The sequence below is a fragment of the Phyllostomus discolor genome, chromosome 4 (assembly GCF_004126475.2).
Source record: "Phyllostomus discolor isolate MPI-MPIP mPhyDis1 chromosome 4, mPhyDis1.pri.v3, whole genome shotgun sequence".
Taxonomy (NCBI): Eukaryota; Metazoa; Chordata; class Mammalia; order Chiroptera; family Phyllostomidae; genus Phyllostomus; species Phyllostomus discolor.
This window is the reverse complement of record NC_040906.2, coordinates 117532753-117553624: the sequence shown is the minus strand read 5'-3', so window position 1 is coordinate 117553624 and position 20872 is coordinate 117532753. Positions and strand designations below refer to the sequence as shown.

The window sequence follows — 20872 nt, the reverse complement described above, 5'->3', positions numbered from 1 at the left end:
CAATCTGAGAAGTGAGATTCTTTAGTTATTCTACTATAATGACAGTAATAGAGGAGCGGAAAATTATATTTTAAACTTTATTTCCAAGAGAAACAACTTTCAAAACTACTGTTACTTATAATTTTATGTATCATGGTATTTTTGGTAGTACCAGTCAGTTCACCTAGAGTAAAGAAAGGAAAATGGAACTTCAATTGTCAGTTTTAGCTGTGAAAACATGTGATAGTTTACTTGCTTTAAAAATATTTTTGTGCCTTTTTATTTTTATCTATTAGAGAGCAGAAAGACAAACTCGAATTATGGATTCAGCTCAATATGCAGAATTCTGTGAAAGTCGACAATTAAGTTTCTGTAAGTAAGCATTTAACTTGCTTCATTATATGTTTAAGAGATTATGTGTTACAGATATAGTAAAGTATGACACAATCTCTGGTCCTTAGAAATTGGTGAATTTAATATGTGCATAGTTATAACTGCTACAGAAACAGCCTCTGCATTGTTGGGGAGCCTATAAAAGATTTTACCCCACTCTCCTGTTTCACAGTTAATAGTAGTAAGGGTTTTAAAGGATGTAAGTAATACACAGACAGCCATGTTCATTAATCACATAACTTTTAGTCAGAAAAATTCCATTTTTCTTAATATTCCCATTTTAATTTCTAGTTTCTTAGTCATATTTACACTAGTATTGCAGATTGTACTTGACCCATAATGGACTCTCTTGGTATAGTCATGACATTTAAAAGCCCCCATTACGTATTAATAATAAGTACCCAATATTTCATTTATTTATGCATACTCATATTACCACAGAGATACATATGAAGAATCTCTTCCATCTTTGTTCTGTAACTGTTAGCCAAACCCATTAGGCTATGCTCCTGGAACACGAGTGGTGAAATCAGCACTGCTCGCCATGGCACACAGGCTTACTAAAAGTACAGTAAGGCTCACGAAAAATAGTGGGCCCAATTGTGTAGCAAAACATCCTTCCAGCACTAGTTCAGTGATGACTAAGCCTCTCAGGGTCAAGGTCAAAGAGTAAGTGTGATGCAAAGTCCAGTCAAAGGTCTGACAAAGCAGCACATGGCCCGTCTGAGGAGCTGTGCGTACAATGGTGTCTTTGCAGGAGAAGCTGTTCTGTGGTCAGTGACAACGCATTTGATTGGGAAAAGACAATGAGAGCTTCGTTTATGGATCATAAAGTGCAAATAAATGACACATTTCAAATAGCACCACATGTAAATGTCAGTAAAATATAGGAAAACATGTTTTGGAAGATTTTTTCCCAACTAAATATACTTTGCAGTCTGACTAACAATTTGGCATCATACATCTGTGAAGCATTAAGTAAATGACACTTCAGATCATGGCAATTTCAGCAAATGAGAGGTTTTTGTATTGTAAATTTTAGGTTTAAAAATGGCATTCAGGTCTTTTATAAGGAAAAATCTCCAGTTTATAAGGTAACATTTAGTGTTATTGAACTATTTTTTAAAATCATATTTTGAATTTAATTCACTTAAAGGAACAGAAATGTTATTTCACAGTCATTGAAGTGTTCTAATACACCTTTTGTTCTCAAGTCAGATTTTTAATAACTCCATTTGTTTGTAACTCCGTAATAAACTGTAGCAGATTAAAAATTAGTATTTCCCCCTTTTTATAAAATAATAATGGTATGAATAGTATATTATGCTTAATTCTTCTTTAAAGAAAAGTCAGTAGGGCATTTAAAAATATTTCTTTGTATGGTACCCGTGGGTGCGTCATTATAACACTGTAGTGGGAGAATTTGTTTTATATGCCAAAATGCTGTGATTGGGAATGCTTAATGCAAGTGGGCGAGCAAATTCAGAACTGATACCTGCACTGGTCCAAGTGTTAGGCTCTTTTCATTCCTGCCCTTCTAATAAACTACCAGCATATAGGAACTGGGATAGCTATGCCTTCTTCAATGGTTGACCATAGCGTTCACCCATCAGGATTACTGGTGCATTTTAAAATAACAAGCCTACAACTTTATAGGCTGAGGGTGAGTTGTAGAATCCAGACACTGGTCAGATTCACCAGTCTTTTGTTTTTATATTTCTGTCAGTCGTTTCCCTGAAAGTCTTTCAAAATCTGATATTAGTATTAACCATAAAGATTTAATTATAATTTGGTAAATCTTTTTCCAGTCCTTTCCTTTCAACCTTTTGTTTAATATGTGAATTTCATAAACAAATATCTAAGTTTTCTCTTTAGTCAACCTGAGAGTCTCTTTGTATTTTAATTGATGAATTTACTTTATCTGTATTTAATTATGTATCTGGGTTTATATACACTGTCTTCTTTTGTGTTTTAAATTTACTATGCTTTTTTATTTGCTTTTCTTCCTTTTCTATTGGATTGATCTTTTTCATTCCTTTTCCTCAACCAGTTTGTATATTATGTATTCTATTTCTATTATTTTAGTTGCTATCCATAATTTTTTAATATACACCCCCAACTTAGATTTTTTGAAGTTGGTAAGTATGTAAACTTGCCTTCTCAGCCTAATTCTGTTTTTTTTTTCCCAAGGTTCTATAGTAGTTAAAGCATTCCTTTTGTGTGTCTTAAAAATGCCTTTATTTTGCCCTCATATTTAAATGTTAGTTTAGTTGAGTAGTGAATTACTGACAGGTAGTTATTGGTTAAAACATAATTCCATTGTCTTTTAGACTCAGTTGTTGGTAAGAGTTCTGCTGTCCACTTGTTCTGTATTTTCCCTGTGGGGAAAACTCAGAGAATGAAGGTATAGGGCCTCCAGGCTGTCTGGTGTGTGAGGAAATGAACAGGCTGGCAATCAGCAGCTGATCAATGGATGGGTATAGAAGGAAAGAAAACCTCTACTATGAGAGGTCCCAGGGGAAACTGTGCCCTCTAAGGAAGGCTATTCTCAAATAACTCAAAGAACAGTGATTTTGAAGAGGTTGAAGTTCCAGAAGAATTTCTCCAGAGTGGGCTAAGCATTACAGAGACTCTCCAGAGTGGGTTCCAGGGAAGGATCAGGAACGGAAAGGCTAATCAGAAAGGGATGAGTTAGAATAATAGAGTACTATTCAGGGAGGACAGAATGGAAAATTGGGAGAAACTTGAATTTTGCTAGTGACTGTTGATGAGAAAGATTTTAAAATGTATGAGAATTTACAGACTCAAAATTTTTATGTGAAATTATTATGTCAAGTTATTTTAATTCCACCATGGGCTGAAACCCTGGGTAGTATGAGAACCCTGATAATCCTAAAAACTTTGACCTGTCTTCAGGATTCTGTTTAAATTGTTGATCAGTGTCCAGGCTTACCTTCTCTCCTGATGTTTTGAGAAGAGGGTTGAAGGAGAAGTAGGAACTCCTTCATCCTTATGCCCCTTCACTTCTTGCTGGAAACACACCACCATGGCTCAGGGTATCTGCATCTCCTTTTCTGGAACCAACAATACCCTGAAAGGTTCCATCTCCAAAGCAGTCCTGCTGCAGGTGACAGGGAGGGAATTTAGCTCAGGCAGTCTTCACCTGTTGCTGGAATAGCAGTAGCCCAGGTAGGTTAATGGGACCTTTGTGCCTCTTCTTGATGCATAAAAAAGTTTGGAGCCTACCCGTCTATTAAAGAAATATCTTTTATTTGTTTGTTAATTCTTTTATTCATTCCTCCCAGAAATACTTATCATGAGTCTGCTAATGCCAGGCACTGTTCTGGGTGTTGGGGATATAATGGTGGACACAGGAGTCTTGTCCCTGTGTTCTCGGTGCTTGAAGTCTACCGGGAAAGCTGCTTAAGTGAACAGGTCTGATGGGGTACTGAGAGCTAGACTTGCTCTCACTTTTAAAATAAATTGTTTAGAGCATAGTCACAAAGTACCTGTTTCTGTGTTCCTAACAATCTGTCAAAGGGAGAAGTGAGTAAGGTACATTTTATTGATCTTGCCAAATTGCTGCCTATTAACTTTAACTTCAGAAGTATTCCACAGATGTTAAACAAGTGTTTGTGAGCTTTTGCAGCTTACTAGTTAGATGGAATGCTGCATGACAGAGAGTTTTTGGAAGACTGGTTACTTTAGGGAGATGGCTTTCAGGGGGATTATCATAATTCTGCCATAGTTGACAACTTTGGATATGCGCTTCAATAGCAGGACTTAGGTCTTCTGTGATTTATTTAGAAGAAAACTCTTCTGTATGTGGAATCCATGAAAACTATATCTGTGAGGATCAAAACATCATGCTTTGAGTTACTGTTAAGTGTTTTATAGACCTGTGGGACCAGATTAATCAAAAGAATAATCAGTGGAGTTTTTTTAAAGATGATTATGTTATAGACGTGATACAGTCTTCACTATCAATCTTTTCCCTCCAGGCTACCACTTAAATTAGTAGTATCTAATGAAGGCCCTATAGCTAGTTTGACTCTGAAGGTTCCCTGTGTACTTGTTAGGTACACAGAGAGACATGATGCATGATGTTTGCCCACAGAGAACTTATATGATTTGAAAGATTATAAGCAAACATGGAAGGATATCTAATGATATAAGTGTTCAGTAAATGTCTAGAGTGGGGAAGTATATCTTTGGCCTGTATGAGCAAAATTCATATGAATGAAGAGTGATAGGAGGGGCGGGGGGGGGTGCGTTCCATGGAGGGAAAGGAACAGGTGTGAACACAGAGAGGATGATACATAAGGCCAGTTGACATTTTAATAGGGAGTAATAGAAAGGCAGGTTGGGACTAGTCTGGATGGTTTTGAGAGTCAGGCTTAAGAATTTGGACATCTTTGTAACAAGAAAGATATAACCACAGTATTAGAGCAGGCCAATTATTAGTTTATTCTATTTAATTTTAAATTTGCAACCTTGAACCTATCCCACCAAGAGACACATTTTGAAAGGTATTATGAGTATAATTTCTGTATGTTCCTTTTTTCATCATAGGTTTTTATCTTGCAGGAGGGGTTTTTCCTACAAGGACAAATTAAAGTTATGGCAAGCAAGTAACTCTTCTGACTATTGTTATAACATAAGCTATAGTCAGTGTTTATTTGAAACTTATTCTGACACAGTGGGAAAAGTACTAAACATTAAGTGGCTTAGTATACTACTTTGTGTAGCATGGACACAAAATAAAGGACACAAATGCATAAGAGATTTCTGGGGCCTAGAATATCTAGACTAATAAAACTTCAAAAACATTGCCTTTTGTATGCATTATCTTTCATATGCAATTTTCAACAGATATATTTTTATTTTGTGATAGTAATTTGCACTATTAAAATACTTCAAAGATTAAATTTTCTATACCTGTTCTTTTCAATGGCTAGCAAAAAAAGCCTCCAAATTTCGAGACTGGTTGGACTGCAGCAGTATGGAGATAAAACCCAATGTCATTGCTATGGAAATTTTAGCATATTTAGCGTATGAAACTGTGGCACAGGTAAGAGTTCTGATCTGTCATGTCAGTCCATACATGGCTGCTTTCTCCTTACCCCTGTCCATGACTTGTCCTTACACCACCTTCTTCGCTCCCAGGACTGAGAGCAGCCGTCAGCTTTCCCCCAAGACAGTCTTGCAATTTTCTGAGATTTAGTTCAATTATGTTTTTTTGCATCCTCAGCTCTGGTGGGTTTTAGGGTAAAAGTGACTTTTTTGCAACTCTATTCTAACCAGAAATGAAACCCTAAATGTTTTTTCTCAACATTGAATTCTAGGTACACATCTGCCATGTTTAGAGATTTTTATCTTCTAATAATGCTTTTCTAAATATGTTCAACCTTCTTGAATGGATGCAAAAATCTGAGTCTAGAATACATGCCTTCTACCAGTTTCTCAAAGCATGGCCCTTAGGCCACAGCATCAGCATCAGCATCCCCTTGGTTCTTGTCTAAAATGTAAATTCCTAGATTACATTCCAGAGCAGATGTACTGAATTAGAATATTAGGGCTTGGAGCCCAGAAATCTGTATTTTAAAGTGATTCTTTAGTGGTTTTGAAATAAGGTTTGAGAATCACTCTGCTGGAAGGTCATAATATATCATTTCTCTTCATGGGTCGGTCTGTTTCCCAGTCAATGAAAGCATATGCTCTTCTCCACAATACAGATTTTTAGGCAGACAGTAGTATTATCAATAACTTTTGGAATGTATTGCTTTTAGTTTTGCTACTTCAGTGGCATAGATGATTGTTTCCAGCTATGTGACTTTATTTTTGTTGCTCTTATCTAGTTAGTGGATCTGGCTCTTCTTGTGAGGCAGGACATGGCAACCAAGGCAGGAGACCCATTCGGCCACGCCATTTCGGCAGCCTTCATCCAGTACCACAGCTCTGCCGAGGTAAGCACCAAAAAGTCTGATGCATCTGTGGATTCTTTCCTCATGTTCAGTATTTACATTCATGTTGCTTTGGAAAAGATTACGTAGGAATTTACCATATTTTTGCCGTGTATAATGCGCACTGCTTTGCCCAAATTTTTTAGGGAAACACAAGGATGTGCATTATACATGGGTATACTAATCCTGTGTATTATGCACACGAAACATGGGTGCGCACTATATGTGGCAAAATACGGTATGTCCTTTAGCCCAAAAATCTTAATACAGTCAACATTCATGTATTTATTGAGAACCTGCTATGTGCTGGGCCCTAACAGTCCACTTAATAAAATGATTTTTTTCATCTTTTCTTTGCCTTATTTAGCTTTTCTAGTCTTTCAGTGAAAAGGGCACTTCTCATTTCCATGGGAGATTGAATAAGGTTGAGAAAAGTTATTTATTTCCTTGTCCCTCAGAGATGAGAGGATTATTATTCATGTAATAATTCCTGGTATTTATTGATAATTTCACATTTTAGTTACTGACCGTCTCTAAATGTGATTTGGAGAAGCATGGCCGCATTTACCCTTTGTGTGGACAGGCCCCGCCATCTAAAGATCACACCTCTCCTGACCCAGTCCATGTTGCCGAGATCCCCAACCTTAAGGCCTTATATAATTTCAGTATAAAAAATATTCTCTGGAAACCGCATGTGCCTAAAAACCAGAAATGTGATATCATCTATTGAATTAGTTTGCCAGTATTAGACCTTTTTTTACTAGCAAACACTTTCACATAGTTCAACCTAATATCATAGAGAAGGCAGCAGGGAGGTGAGGTTGATATCTACGTGTAAAATCGTGGAGTGAGCTATAGATCAAGTTGGGTGAGTCATATGACCTAAAACTGGACAAGGCCCTTTGAAAATTTGGTGAAAATGTAAACCCTTTCCCCATAAACACATTTGCAGATTTTGCACACAATTTCAGGGTGTTCAAAGGCCCTCTGAAATCACTCTGGGGACCCAAGGGATCTGTGAACCCACAGACTCCAGGTTCAAGTGACTCTGCTCTGGGCTACTCAGTAACTCTATAAAGATACATGCCTCTGTGGCATGTTATTACAAGCCAAAAACCTGACATCTTTTTATGCCCCTTAAAGAATCAGATTGGTTTAGAATCCAAGTAGGAATTAATATGTTTATGCCTATTAAAAATCCATTTTTTCTTGGAAAAGGCCATACATCATTATCAGTCAGCATACTTTACAAGTCCCTAAAGATTACTCAGTTGATTAAACACTATTTGTTTATGTTAGAACCCAAATTATGATGTCAAGAACACCCTTTAAAGTGTCTTTGGTACATGTTCACTTTATGAACATGTGTAATGAGTATGCTTTTCATTGACATCAGACAAATTTGTTGTAACATTTCTGATTGAAGAAATGTAAGTGAACATAACAAGCCTAGTTTTCTCTTAACATTTAAGGGACTGCTTGCATGGCTAGGAAAACTCTTTATTTCCCTCCCCCCTTTCTTGGCTCTCCAGGGTGGCCAAGCTGCCCTGGGCAACTGCTCAGCAACCACAGCCGCTGTTCCCAGCTACCCAGCAGTTAAGAAAAATGGTCTGTCTATGTGTGCTGGGTTTCCTGGGCTCTCTGGGAGGTGGGAGCATGAGTGTCAGAAAGCATCCTGACTAAATATGTTGGTACAAGCCTCAGGCTATTCCCTCACTGCCAGACACCACTCCTCCTATGTGACTGGTAGTCAAAATGAACATTCAGAGGGACTGGAAGTGTTCCTGCCCTTCATTACCTGCTAAACACGAAGAGAATGGCCATTCTAAAATGGGAGTCTTACTTATCACCATTACAAATCAACAACCAACATCAAGGTCCTTTTAAGGACTTTACCAACTTGGGTGCAAAGGGGAACTCTGGAGACCAGTAAGATCTCTCTTCAGGGAGGTAAAACAAACAAGGAAATATATGAGCGAGCAAGCAAGCAAATAGTTCAAAATAGCATTTACTAATTTCCAAATGAGTGGCATAGACAGAGTGCAGAGGTAAAAAACACTTCCTAATTACAGTCAAAGAAGACTTCAAAGAGGAAGCTGGGTGTTGAAGGAGAGGTAGGACTTTGACAAGACAGTGAAAGTGAGGAGAATACTCTACGCATCAGAGGCACCATCAGTATAAGTGTACAAAGAAAAAAAAACTCTGATTAAAATATTCAAGCACAGGATGCACTGAGGACAGGTAGTAGAAAGTTAGATTAGAAAATTAAGGCCTTAGGCACTTAGTTACTAAGGAAGTGTTGAAGCTTTCTTGGCTAAAGGGTGATGAGTTCAAAAGAGTTTTTAAGAAAATCCAAGTGGAGATGCTATGGTCAGTGAATTGAAATTGGAAACGTAAGGCATGGAATTCATACAACATGCATTCTATTTTAATGATTATCATTTCTAAATGTTAAATATGTAAGGAACTGAGCTAGCTAAGCTTGGGTGCCCGTATTAAATTAGCAAGTTTAATATTGATTCAAGTTAATATTGTAGATTTCTTTCCTAACATGATTTGTGCACAGAAAGGAAGGATCTTTAGGACCTCTCTTGTTTTTCCTAAGAACAACTCATGCCAGACTAGCTTCTTCCTTCCTGTTTGATCATGTTTCTATGCAAGTAGATCAAAGAAATGCTCTTGAAAGCAACATCTGAATTTCAGCACAACATTTTACAAAGTTTGGCATAATTGTTTTTAAAAAATTATACAGAAATGTAGGCCAGTAGATGGTATGGTTAGGATGTGATAGGATGACATAGATTATTAGTACCGTTATGTGAAAAAAAACACTTATATCTGCCTGTAAATCTCCTAGGCACTGGTCTTGTGATGTTACAGTAAGGAAACTCCTTAGGCACTATCTTAAGGACGGAGGTTGATGCAGTGGAGGATGTGTGAAGGAGAGTGAACAGGGGGGAAGGAATCTCAGAACATGTATTAGTGGCTCAAGGAACTGAGGTGTTTGTCTTGTATGAAAAGGTATGAAATATAACAGTCTTCAAATACTTGAAGTGCTTTTGCATGGAAAGAGAATAGACTTATAGTCATAGCCAAAGAAACCAAATAGATATGAGGGATTTTGTGAAGGAAGGAAGGAAGGAATTAAATGTGGGAGGAGCTAGAGGCATCTACAGTGACCCCAAGATATAGGAGAAGGCTGGTCATCATGGATATAAAAATGTCTGGAGGCATCCAATCAAGGGGTGCAGTTTTTATAGGTTCTTTTTGAAACATGTAAGTTTGAAATGCTAATAAAAGTTCTAAATAGAAATGTCTGTATCCGACAAAATCTACAGAAATTTTAGAAGCTGTATCTGAGGATTCCTGATTATATCTAAATGATTAGACAGATTAAAAATTAACATATTTAGCCCTGGCTGGCGTAGCTCAGTGGATTGAGCGCGGGCTACGAACCAAAGCATCGCAGGTTCGATTCCCAGCCAGGGTACATGCCTGGGTTGCAGGCCATGACCCCCAGCAACCGCACATTGATGTTTCTCTCTGTCTCTCTATCTCCCTCCCTTCCCTCTCTAAAAATAAATAAATAAAATCTTTTAAAAAAATTAACATATTTAGCCCTGGTTGGTGTGGCTCAGTGGATTGAGTGCCGGCCTGCGAACCAAAGGGTCGCTGGTTCAATTCCCAGTCAAGGGAAATGCCTGGATTGCAGACCAGGTCCCCATTAGGGCACTGAAGAGGCAACCACACATTGATATTTCTCTTCCTCTCTTTCTCCTTCCCTTCCCCCTCTCTAAAAAATAAATAAATAAAAATCATTCAAAAAATAAAATAAACATATTTAGACCCTTAGAGGCAAGGTGGGGGCATCATTCCTGTCAATAGGATAATAATATATTGTTTTTATATATTTGTAAGTTTCAAATAGTATTAAGTTCATGAGATACTAAGTAAAATCAAATGTTAGTAGACATTCTGGTCACCTGATTTCAAAGCCATGTCTCTTTGAGCAGGGATCTTGCATAAAGTCTTACCCTGACTCTCCTGAGAATACCCCCCCTCCCACACCAACGGCTCCATCATCTGGATCGCAGCACTCAGGGAAAACCACAGCAGCATCCCTGGGGAATGGGAGTGCTGGGCAAGACTCAGCTAAAACCAAGCAAAGGAAAAGAAAAAAGGTCAGTGATTTTTTCCTTCTCTCTCTCTCTTGCTCTCTCTCGCTCTCTCTCTCAGAGTAAAGAAAGTCTTGTGTTGTTTTTAGAGATAGTGGAAATGTACTCTGTTTTTCTCATAATTCAGATTTTTAGAAGCAGCCAATTTTTACTTAACCATACTTAATGACTTCTACTCAAACTTTAACAGCTTTCTTGTGGATAAAGGAAGATATTGAATTTTTTAACATTTTATTTTAAAATTTCAAACATACAAAAGTTAAAAGACTTATAGATTCTACAATTAACATTTTACTATATGTACTATGTTAACTATATATTTACATTTACTCTATCTATGCATCATATTGTTTCTTTATCCATCCATTCAAATTTTTTTTTTGATACATTGCAAAGAAAGCTGCAGACATCAGTGTACTTGAGGCCTAAATGCTTCGTTACATATAATTTGTTTATGGGTTTTTTAAAGGTGAAATTTATACTACACAGTGAACCATTCAATTCTTAAATATACCACTTGATGAATTTTGACAAATATATAAACCTGTTGTTTTCTAAACCCCTCTCAGTTCAGAAAGTTTCTTCATGTCTCCCCCCAGTCAGTGTTTGCCACCTCTCTTAGAAAGGTGTTCTGATTGCTTTCCATCATAGATTAGTTTGTTCTGTTCTAGAACTGCATTTGGGATATTTTTGAAATTTATGTTTTTAGTAGAAAGGTAATGTATTTCTTTGTGTTGCCAAGTAATGTTCCCTTGTATGAATATATCAGTGTATTCCTTCTCATGTTGGTGGACACCTCAGCACTTTCCAGTTTTTGAGGTGTTATGAATAAACCTGTTATGACCGTTATTGTGCAAGGTCATGGGAAAATGCTTTTGCTTCTCTTAGGTAAAGAGTTAGAATGAAATGACTGGGTCATAGAGTAGGTACGTATTTGGTTTTTAAAGGAACTGCAAGAATTTTTTTTCCAAAATGATTCTATCATTTTTACCTCCACCAGCAATATATGAGAGTTTCAGTAGCTCCATGTGCTCATCAGTGTTTGGTGTTGTCGTTGTTTTTACTTTTCCCCATTCTAATGGATATTTAATAGTGAATCATTATAGTGTGAATTTGCATTTCCCTGGTGACTAATGATGTCGAGCGTTTTTTTTTCATGTGCTGATGGCTATTCATATATCTTCTTCAGGGAAGAGTCTTCTCAAATCCTTTACACAGTATTTTTGAGGAGGGGTTAGTTGTCTTTTCTTAGTAACTTGTAGGAGTTTTTTTATGTATTCTATGTAACAATCTTATGTCAGATAAATGTTTTTTACATACTTTCTCCCAGTCTCTGGCTTAATGGTGTGTTTAGATGAGCACAAGTTTTGAATCTCTGAAGTCCAATTTATCCAATTTTTTCTTTTGTTTATTGCTTTCTCTGTCCTGTCTAAGGAATCTTTGGCTACTCCCAAATTATGATGATGTTCTCCTATGTTTTCTTCTGGAAGCTTTGTAGCTTAACTTCTATACTTCTATTAATCAAAATCAGATTAACCATTGTGTATTATATGAATTGAGGCCAAGTTCACTTCTTCACATATGGATATCTAGTTATTGCAGAACCATTTGTTGAAGACTCTTTTTTTCCATTGGATTGCTTTGGTGACTTTGTTATAATCAAATGACAACCTATCGATGTTGATTTACTTTTGTAATTTCAGTTTTGTTTCATTGACTATTTGTCAGTCCTTTTGTCAGTATCATCTTTCTTTATTACTGTAGCTTTACAATAAATTTTAAAGTCAGGTAGTATAAGTCCTCAAACTTCATTTTTCAGGTTTAATATGGATTCACTGTGTCCTTTGCATGTATATAAACTTAGAACTAACTTGTTAGTTTCTATCAAAAAAGAATGAGGCAGGGGAAAGTGAGAGAAAGAGAGAGGAAGGCAGCAAAGGGAAAAAGAAAGAAAAACCTAGTAGGATTTTGAAAGGGATTAGATTGAATGCTTACATCAATTTGGGGTATGAATGTCTTAACATTACCAAGCATCACAATCCATGAACATGGCATATCTCTCCATTTACTTATATTTATAAAATCTCTCTTTATCACTGGGAATACTATTTATCCTAAACTGTGTTTTATCTGATTAATATAGCCATTGCAGCCTCTTTGTGCTGTTTATATGATACAGATTTTTCTATTTCCTTTCATTATATCTGTATCTATAATATTTAAAATATGTCTCTTGTAGACAAGAAATAATTGGGTCTTGCATCTTTTCCCTTTTTTTCTGTGTGTATCTTTTAATTACAGTCTTTAAGTCCCTGATATTTAATGTTATTCATTGAAATGGTTGGATATAGATCAACTATTTTGCTCTGTTTTCTGCTTGTTCTATTTTTGTTTCTCTCTTTTTCCTGCCTTCTTTTGGGTTAATTATTTGCTCATTTAGAAATCTGTTTTATATACTGGTATCTTCGTGATATCTCTTTTCATCATTCTTTTCCATTGGTTATGCTAAGAATTCAATATGCATCCTTAAATTTTTAGTGTACTTAGAGTTGTTATTGTGCAGCTCCACTCACCTTAAACACGAGACTATTGTGTCTGTTTACTCCATCTACGTCGCTCCTGCTCTTCCTGCTAGGATTGTCCAGCAGCTTACATCTACATACATTATAACCTGTAATACTACTCTTTGCCTTAAACAGTCCCATGTATTTTAGCGAAACTAAGAGGGAGAAATAGACTCTAACATCTGCCATTTCCATTGTTTTTCATTTCTTTTGGTTTATCAGAATTCCAGTATCATTTTTCTTTTTTTGTTCTGCTAAACTTTAGTTAGCATTTGTAATAGTGCAGGTTGGCTGGTGATAGTTTCTCTTAGTTTTCCTATTTCTGAAAATACCTTTACTTCCCCCTTACTCCTGGAAGACGTTTTCACTGGATATAGAAGTCTGGATTGACAGTCTCATTTTCAGTACTTTAATGATATCATTCCACTATTTTCTGGCATTTGTTATGTTTTATTGTATGTCTATAGGTTTTATACTATTGTTTCTGTGTATGTAACGTGTTATTTTTCTCTGGATGCTTTCAGGATATTATCATTACATTTTATTTTCAGCAGTTTGACCGTGATGTACATATATATGGTTTGCTCTGTATTTATTCTGCTTAGACTTCACTTAGCTTCTTGAATATTGGTTTATGTGTTTAATGAATTTGGGGGAATTTTCAGCATTTATTTCTTCAGATATTTTTTCTGCCTCATTCTTTCTATTGTCCACTTTTGAGACTCTAAGTATATATTTGTTACTTTAATATTCCACAGGTACCTGAGGCTCTATTTAATTTCTCTTTTAATCTTTTCTCTATTTTCATCAGGTTGGATAAATTCTGTTGACCTTTCTTTATGTTCCTGATTCTTCTGTCAGTGCCAGTCTACTGTTATATCCATCCAGTAATGCTTTATTTCTAATAGTTTTATACTTTCCATGTGAATTCTCTTCACAATTTCTATCTACCATTATTTTTACTTGTCATTTATTAAAAGCTTATTTTCTTTTATGTTCTTGAGCAAAGTTATAATAGGTGCTTTAAAAATCTTGTATGATAAGTTAAATATCTGAATTATTTTAGTCTCCAGCGAGTATAAGTCACACTCTCTTAGGCTGTTGCATGTCTAGTAATTTTGAATTACATTCTGGACATTGTGAGTAGTAGATTGTAGAGATTTCAGATTCTGTTATATTCTTGTAAAGAGAGAATTCTTATTGGTAGTGGTGTGTGTGTGTATGTGTGTGTGAAACAAGCGGTTTAGTTTTCTAGGCTCAGATCTGAGCTTCAGACTCCTCTTCAGCGGCAGCAGCTGGACTCTCCCTTTGCTTCGTTTAGCCTCCATGTGTTTTCTTGGGTTTGGTGTCACACAGGGATGGTTCAGGAGTTAGTGAAGGATTGGGGTAACTTATACACTGATTCTCGATTCTGCCTTTTGTGGGATTTCCCTCCTCACTTTATGTAGGTCTCCGAGCCCCTAAGTGTGTGTGCCCCTCTAGTGACAGAGCCTGCCTGCCTGCCTGCCCTTAGGTTAAAATGGCGACAACAGGAAACCTACCTCATTGCCATCACACTCTTCTCACACCCACCACGTCCAGTTTCCACCTCGTTTTGGTCAGTCTCTTTGGCCTTCAGGTACTCATTTTTTTAACAATTTGTCTAAAGTTTTTACCTTCACCTACAACTAAGTTGGCACAACAAGAACTATTTGCCATGGCAGACAGTGGAACCGTGCCAAGGTGTCACTTCATGATGGAAAGTAAGCAGATTTAATTTTCAGCCTCATCTGGTTTCCCCCTTCATTTACAAAATGACACAGCTTGCTTATTTGTGAAGGGAAAATCCCAACTATAAGGAATTTCTATGTTACAAGGTACTTGTAAAGAAGTTCAGCTACAGTGCTAACTCATTCAGTAACTACAAGTAAGGTAACAAAATGTTACCTAAAAAACTTCTCCAGTGGACTTGCTTTACAAAGTATGTGAGAAATTGTAATTAACTTGGTACTTTTACCTACATAAAATGATTCTTCATAAGTTTGGTTATTCTTGACATTTCTTTCTTGTAAATATTTGAACAGTTCTCTCCTGATCTTGTTGAAGCTATTAAATCAGAGTTATTTTACAGCAGAGGTCTCCTGAAACAAGGAAGTTTCAGGAAACAAGTTAGCCCCGTGCATATCTGAATTTCCCTAAAATTAAAGTTACTGGCATCAAAATGAATAATGTCTCACTTCAAAAATACTCTTTATTTCTCTATTTACTCATACACATTTTTCTACATTTGTACAGTTTTGCTATATTTTTATTCTTACTCACTGGCAACTTCAGCTGTGGCGGTAACATGGTACAATTCGTTCTACATAAAATAATAAAACCCCTATTTATATGCCAGCTGTGTGTGCAGGAAGCCGGGGAGACTTGATACACAGCCATATTCTGATTCTGTCATGGTGATCGCGAGCATGTCCCTTGTCTTTACTCTCTCTTCTGTTAAAAGGGGCGGGGATGGGGGAAGGTTAGAATAAGTGATATTTTTTTGTGTTCCTTCCAGATTTAAGAATGTATGAATCCTTGAAAGTTCAGCGATTCTCTTTTGTCTAATCTTTAAATACTATTTCTACTTTTAATTTCTTTAAAGAAAAGCTTTTCCTAGTTATATAGAACTGCAATTTTAACCATTAACATCTCAATTAAGCTTTAAACTGAAAAAATTAATCGCATTGTATACTGTGCCCTTTGGCCAAAGAACAGCCCACTTTCATCTGAAAAGAAACCCTTTCTAATCACAAAGATCTGGGAGAACGATATATAAAATAAGGAGAAAGACGCTTGCCTGGTCAGTCTGATTATATACCAACCGTGGTGGTCAGTGAGTGACAGAGTGTCAGTAATAGTAGTACTAGCCTTCCATTTGCTCTAAGCTGAAATATGTGTTGCTCCTTTTAAGACTTAATATTTCAAGTTTAACAAAAGATATAGTCTACCATATTGATGGGGAAAGAATAAGAGGCAATCATCTGAGACTTCACGTCTTTTTTTTAAGATTTTATTTATTTATTTTTAGAGAAGGAAGGGAGGGAGAAAGAGAGAGAGAGACATCAATGTGTGGTTGCTGGGGGCCATGGCCTGCATCCCAGGCATGTGCCCTGACTGGGAATCGAACCTGCGATGCTTTGGTTCGCAACCCGCGCTCAATCCACTGAGCTACACCAGCCAGGGCTTCACATCCTTCTTAAACATTGGATTACCCTTGGCGAGGGAAAGGCTGAACAAGAATAGGATGATTTTACCTTACCAACAACTTCTAAGTTGGAAAGAAAAGAGTCAGGACATACACATTTGTAGTAGATCCAAGGGCAACAGAAATTTCAGTATAACTTATTGTACCGCGGGTGAGAGTTCAAACTGCAAGAGATTCTATTCAGTGCAAGCCAGCGAGGACAAGTACAGGGAGCGACAGCACCAAATCCAGGAAATATGTAGGACTTCAGCTTCCAGTACCCAGCATTGACTTCTGGATGAAGAGACGTAAATAAAGATAGAATGGAGGGAGACAAGAACAGAGTATGAATGCAGCCAAGAGGAAGGGGACCTGACTTTAAAGAACTTTACCTTGTAGCTTGTACTTTACTTAAGTCAATAAAGAGTTTAGGCCCCGCAGAGATTTCGGCAACTGTAGCTAACAGGAATCAGTATTTTGTCACATATGTGGGCTACAGTTTTAAAAATGTAAAGAATATCCTAAAATGTGGACACAATCAGAATAGGAAACATGAATTGATACATAAATCTAATACCCTTCATATGTGTTAATAGCAGATATAAGATTTTTAATATTAGATAACAAATACATAAATTCAATGCTAATTCTTCTGAGACAATTATGAAGAATATCACAAAAATGCTAGAGTCACTGCTAAATTAAAAATTTCAAACTTGATATGAATTGTGAATTTGGTAATATTTGTTGGGATGGAAACAGTACCAGGAATACATTTGAGATTCAAAGATTCCCTTCCAGGGAGCCCAGTGGGCAAACCAGTAGGTGCAGAAGTGCACACGGCAACTTCACGCTGGTGTTTGCAGTTGTTCACACAGAGCGGAATGGTAAAGCTAAAGACATTTTCACAAAATTGAGTTTTTTATTTTTTTATAAGTTAAATTCATCTTTGTGGCGCAGAGAGCATGACCGGGCCGGCCATGCCAGGCCGGCATGCTTGTCCTGAGGCCGTGCAAACAGCAGTCACAGGTGGTTTCTAACTCACGCTTCCTCCTTCAGTGTTCTCAGATCCTGCCTGATGGCCACGCGCAGGCTCTAAGAGATTTTGACCGAATGCTCTATACCAAAACCAAATTAGCTGGGAAAGTAGAGGACGAGTAGAACCCCCACTGGCCATGAAGAAAAATGAAACATAAATTCACTTTGCAAGGAGAAAGGAGGGGCCCTAGAGGAATGCACAAGATGGAATTCCCGCCCCACTCAGTGTGCAGGGTACTGGCCCTCTTGATGGCTCTCTTTCTATTTCCACTTGAGTTTCCACTAGGAAACTTACTTTAGATTCCAAATACAGCTAATTATTTACATTCATTTCTGCACATGGATGGAATGCCTCGACTTCCTTCATAAGCATTCGTCATATGTAGCAGGCTAATGAGTCTAATGTATGTAGGTACATTAGTCATATTCACATTTTGGAGCCACAGGGACTCACAGAAGTGTCTTTACCTTAGTCAGGCACCTGATAATTGCATTTATTCTGGGATATTCCAACTGAAACAAAGAATGTGGAATAAGAATCAAGAAAAAACCCTGTGTACTTTTATATCAGTGCCAAAGTACGGGTTTGACCTGTGTTATTATATAACTTAATCCATGTTATTGTGGGCATAGCAGATATGTTATTTAGGGTATTGCTGGAACGAAATTGAGAAAGATACCCTAGAGTAAATTCCTATTTGGCTTATTTCACATCTTGTTAAAATAGTAAAAATAAGATCTATTTTGTTTGAAATTTTAAATCTTATTTTAGGTTCAGCTTGGATAATTAGCAGATGCTCTTGTTTTGTAAGAATTTTTAAATTATTTTACTAGTTTGTGATAGGAAAAGTGTACACAAAGTGCAAAAAAGAAAAAGTATATTTTAAAAGTAGAGAATATACAGTGAAAAATGTCTCTTCTAAGCCCCTGTCCTCCAGCCACCTATTTACACCCCGAGAGGTAAGCGCAGGCACTGAGTTTTGGTGTACCCTAGCAGACATACTCTTATGTTCAGATGAGTATGTAACGTTCAGTGTCCTTTTTTTTTTTTAACAAGTGGTAACACAGTGCCACCCTGTTGTATACCTTGTGTTATTTCACACAATACACACGTTAAAGACAGGATGCACAGAGGTCAATAAGAGTACGCATGCAACTGTGTTATCCTTTTAGGTGGTTTCTGTTAACAATGAATAGATGTATTTATTATAACTTACTTCATTGTACCCTCATTAAAAAGATTTAGTTCACTAATCCAGTGAATATCCTTATATGTGTATATATTATTTTATACCTCTGTAGCATACCCATGGAATAAATTTTTATATGTGAAATTACTGGATCAAAGTGATTGTGCTTTCTCATTTTGATAAGATTTTGCCAAATTGCTATTGGATTAATTATACCCCTACAAGGAATTATGAGAGTGGTAACTGTAATAATTATCAGAAAAACAAATAATCTTCATTATGTGACTATGAATGACTTCTAGACCACAGTTATAGTAATATAAAAGCTACTATTTCTTTCTCTTATTTCTTTAACATTGTTAATCTGACATCTGGTATCCCCCGAAATTATAATTATTGCCTCGGTTTCACAGATGAGGAAACTGCAGTGCAGAGCTATTATATGACTTGAAAGAGTGGGTACGTGACAGGACATGGACCCAGCTAGTTGGGAGGCTAGAGCCTGCAACTGAACCAGGAGTGTACAGCGCTCCTATGGTGCTTTTAAAAAGCTTTTTAAAATCATGTTATATACATTTCTTGAGTTTGTATCCATACTCTCATTACAAATAATTTTTCTCCTGCTTATATCTTTCTGTACTCTAAAACCTACCTTTCACAGATGAAGCAGATTAAAATAGAAAGTTTTTATTTTCAGTTTTGTCCTGAGGACACCTAGATAGTAGCACCACATTGAAATGATCTTTTATGACCATCCCCCATATTATAAATAAATGTATATCAATTTTACATTTTTCATTTTAAAATTGATGACCCTTGAGTTATGTCAGAAATATGTCCAACAAGCTCCAAAGAAACACTTATAATAATAAATGTTTGATTTTTGAAAAATAACTCCTGTGGTTCTTCCAGCAAGCCCCTGACACTTCATGCGCGTGCAAGCTGCTGTATTCTCCTGCACCTCGAGGTGAGCCTCGGGGAGACACCGTGAGCATAAACATTGCTGTCGGTAGGTCTGCGAGGAAGGAGTCACATAAAAGTCATCTTTGATTTGTTCATGGATTTCTTTTTGGATATAGCATATACGTCAGCAGTGCTGTGCATCCTAAAGGAAAAACCGTCCATTTTTATAAAAGTTTATTTTCATATTTTGTACACTGCAGTTCTGTTGTGTGTTTTTGATTTAGTAACAGTTCATGTGTTTTTCTGTCGCAGAGCACTGCGGCCTGTGGTGTGGAGGCTCACAGCGATGCCATCCAGCCCTGCCACATCAGAGAGGCCATCCGGCGCTACGGCCACAGGATCGGCCCCCTTTCCCCGTTCACAGTACGTAATAACAGAGTTATAAAAAGTTATATTTATAATCTGAAAGAATTTTGATTTTCAAGTGGTCAAATGAAGAAGCAATGGAATTGTTGAAAGCAATTTGTGGTGACTATAATTTTGTTGTATAAAAGTGGCATAATTCTCTTGGGAAATAAAAGTTAGTCATTTTTGTCTCTTTTTGGAAGGACAATTTTTTTCTACAAAATATTATTTTCTTTCAATTACAAATTATGCTTTTTTGTTGGAGCTTATATTTTCTATTTTTCAAAGCTTTGGTTTATAAAACTTTTTGTCAAATTATATGTATCCAAATATTGCTAGAAGCACTTTATATTTTAAAATTGGTTAGATTGGCAACGCCACTTCTATCAGACGTCCTGCTCCTAAACACACTCTGACTTGGAAGAAGAAGAAATGATTTCTTCACTGGCTTTGAAGTAGCTGAAATGCAGACGGTCTTTCACATCTTCAAATGCTTTTAAAGCTTATAATCAGGGTTTGTTGTTGTTTTTTTTAAATAGAGAATTAAAGACTATATTTCAATAGCTTGAAGAAAGTATATGTGTATGTGTTAATTAAATGCTCATCTTGTGGCCCTTTTTTAAAAGTCCTTTATTCATGTTAATAGAACTATCTCCAAGTCCTTCTCTGTTTATAAGGAATTGATTTGATTTTCAGAAAGTGAGGTTTGATTTGTGACTGAGGGACAGAGAACCTACCATTTATTTCTCTTTTTTTATTTACTTCTGCTTTAATACACTGAAGCAAAATGTCTGTGTCAAACATTATACACACACACACACATCAGTATAACATATACGGGGTGGGGCAAGAGTAGCTTTATAGTTGTAAGTACACGAAACAGTTCATTCTTGTATTATTATTACTATTTAATAGTTATTGTATTTTTTCTATATGAACAACTATAAACCTACTTTCGCCCCACCCTGTATACTTTAAACTAATATTTATCTAATAAATATACAGCCGACATGCCTTTGAAACTAATGATGCAATTTTAAAATGCTTAATTTAAGTA

The 20872-nt window shown here is 36.5% G+C and overlaps 1 protein-coding gene across 3 annotated transcripts in view; it reads left to right on the top strand.

Annotated features, from left to right (window-relative positions):
- The window catches only part of SUPT3H (SPT3 homolog, SAGA and STAGA complex component), a 472076-nt gene that overhangs the window by 365015 nt on the left and 86189 nt on the right, over nt 1-20872 (top strand). For 2 of the 3 annotated variants that reach the window (XM_036024180.1, XM_036024179.1), the window contains exons 7-11: nt 276-351; nt 5331-5443; nt 6231-6338; nt 10349-10516; nt 19723-19833. In XM_036024180.1, coding sequence (XP_035880073.1) covers nt 276-351; nt 5331-5443; nt 6231-6338; nt 10349-10516; nt 19723-19833 — 576 coding nt within the window. Of the gene's footprint in view, nt 1-275; nt 352-5330; nt 5444-6230; nt 6339-10348; nt 10517-19722; nt 20436-20872 lie in introns of those variants that run through there. The other variant, XM_036024178.1, reaches the window with a different exon arrangement.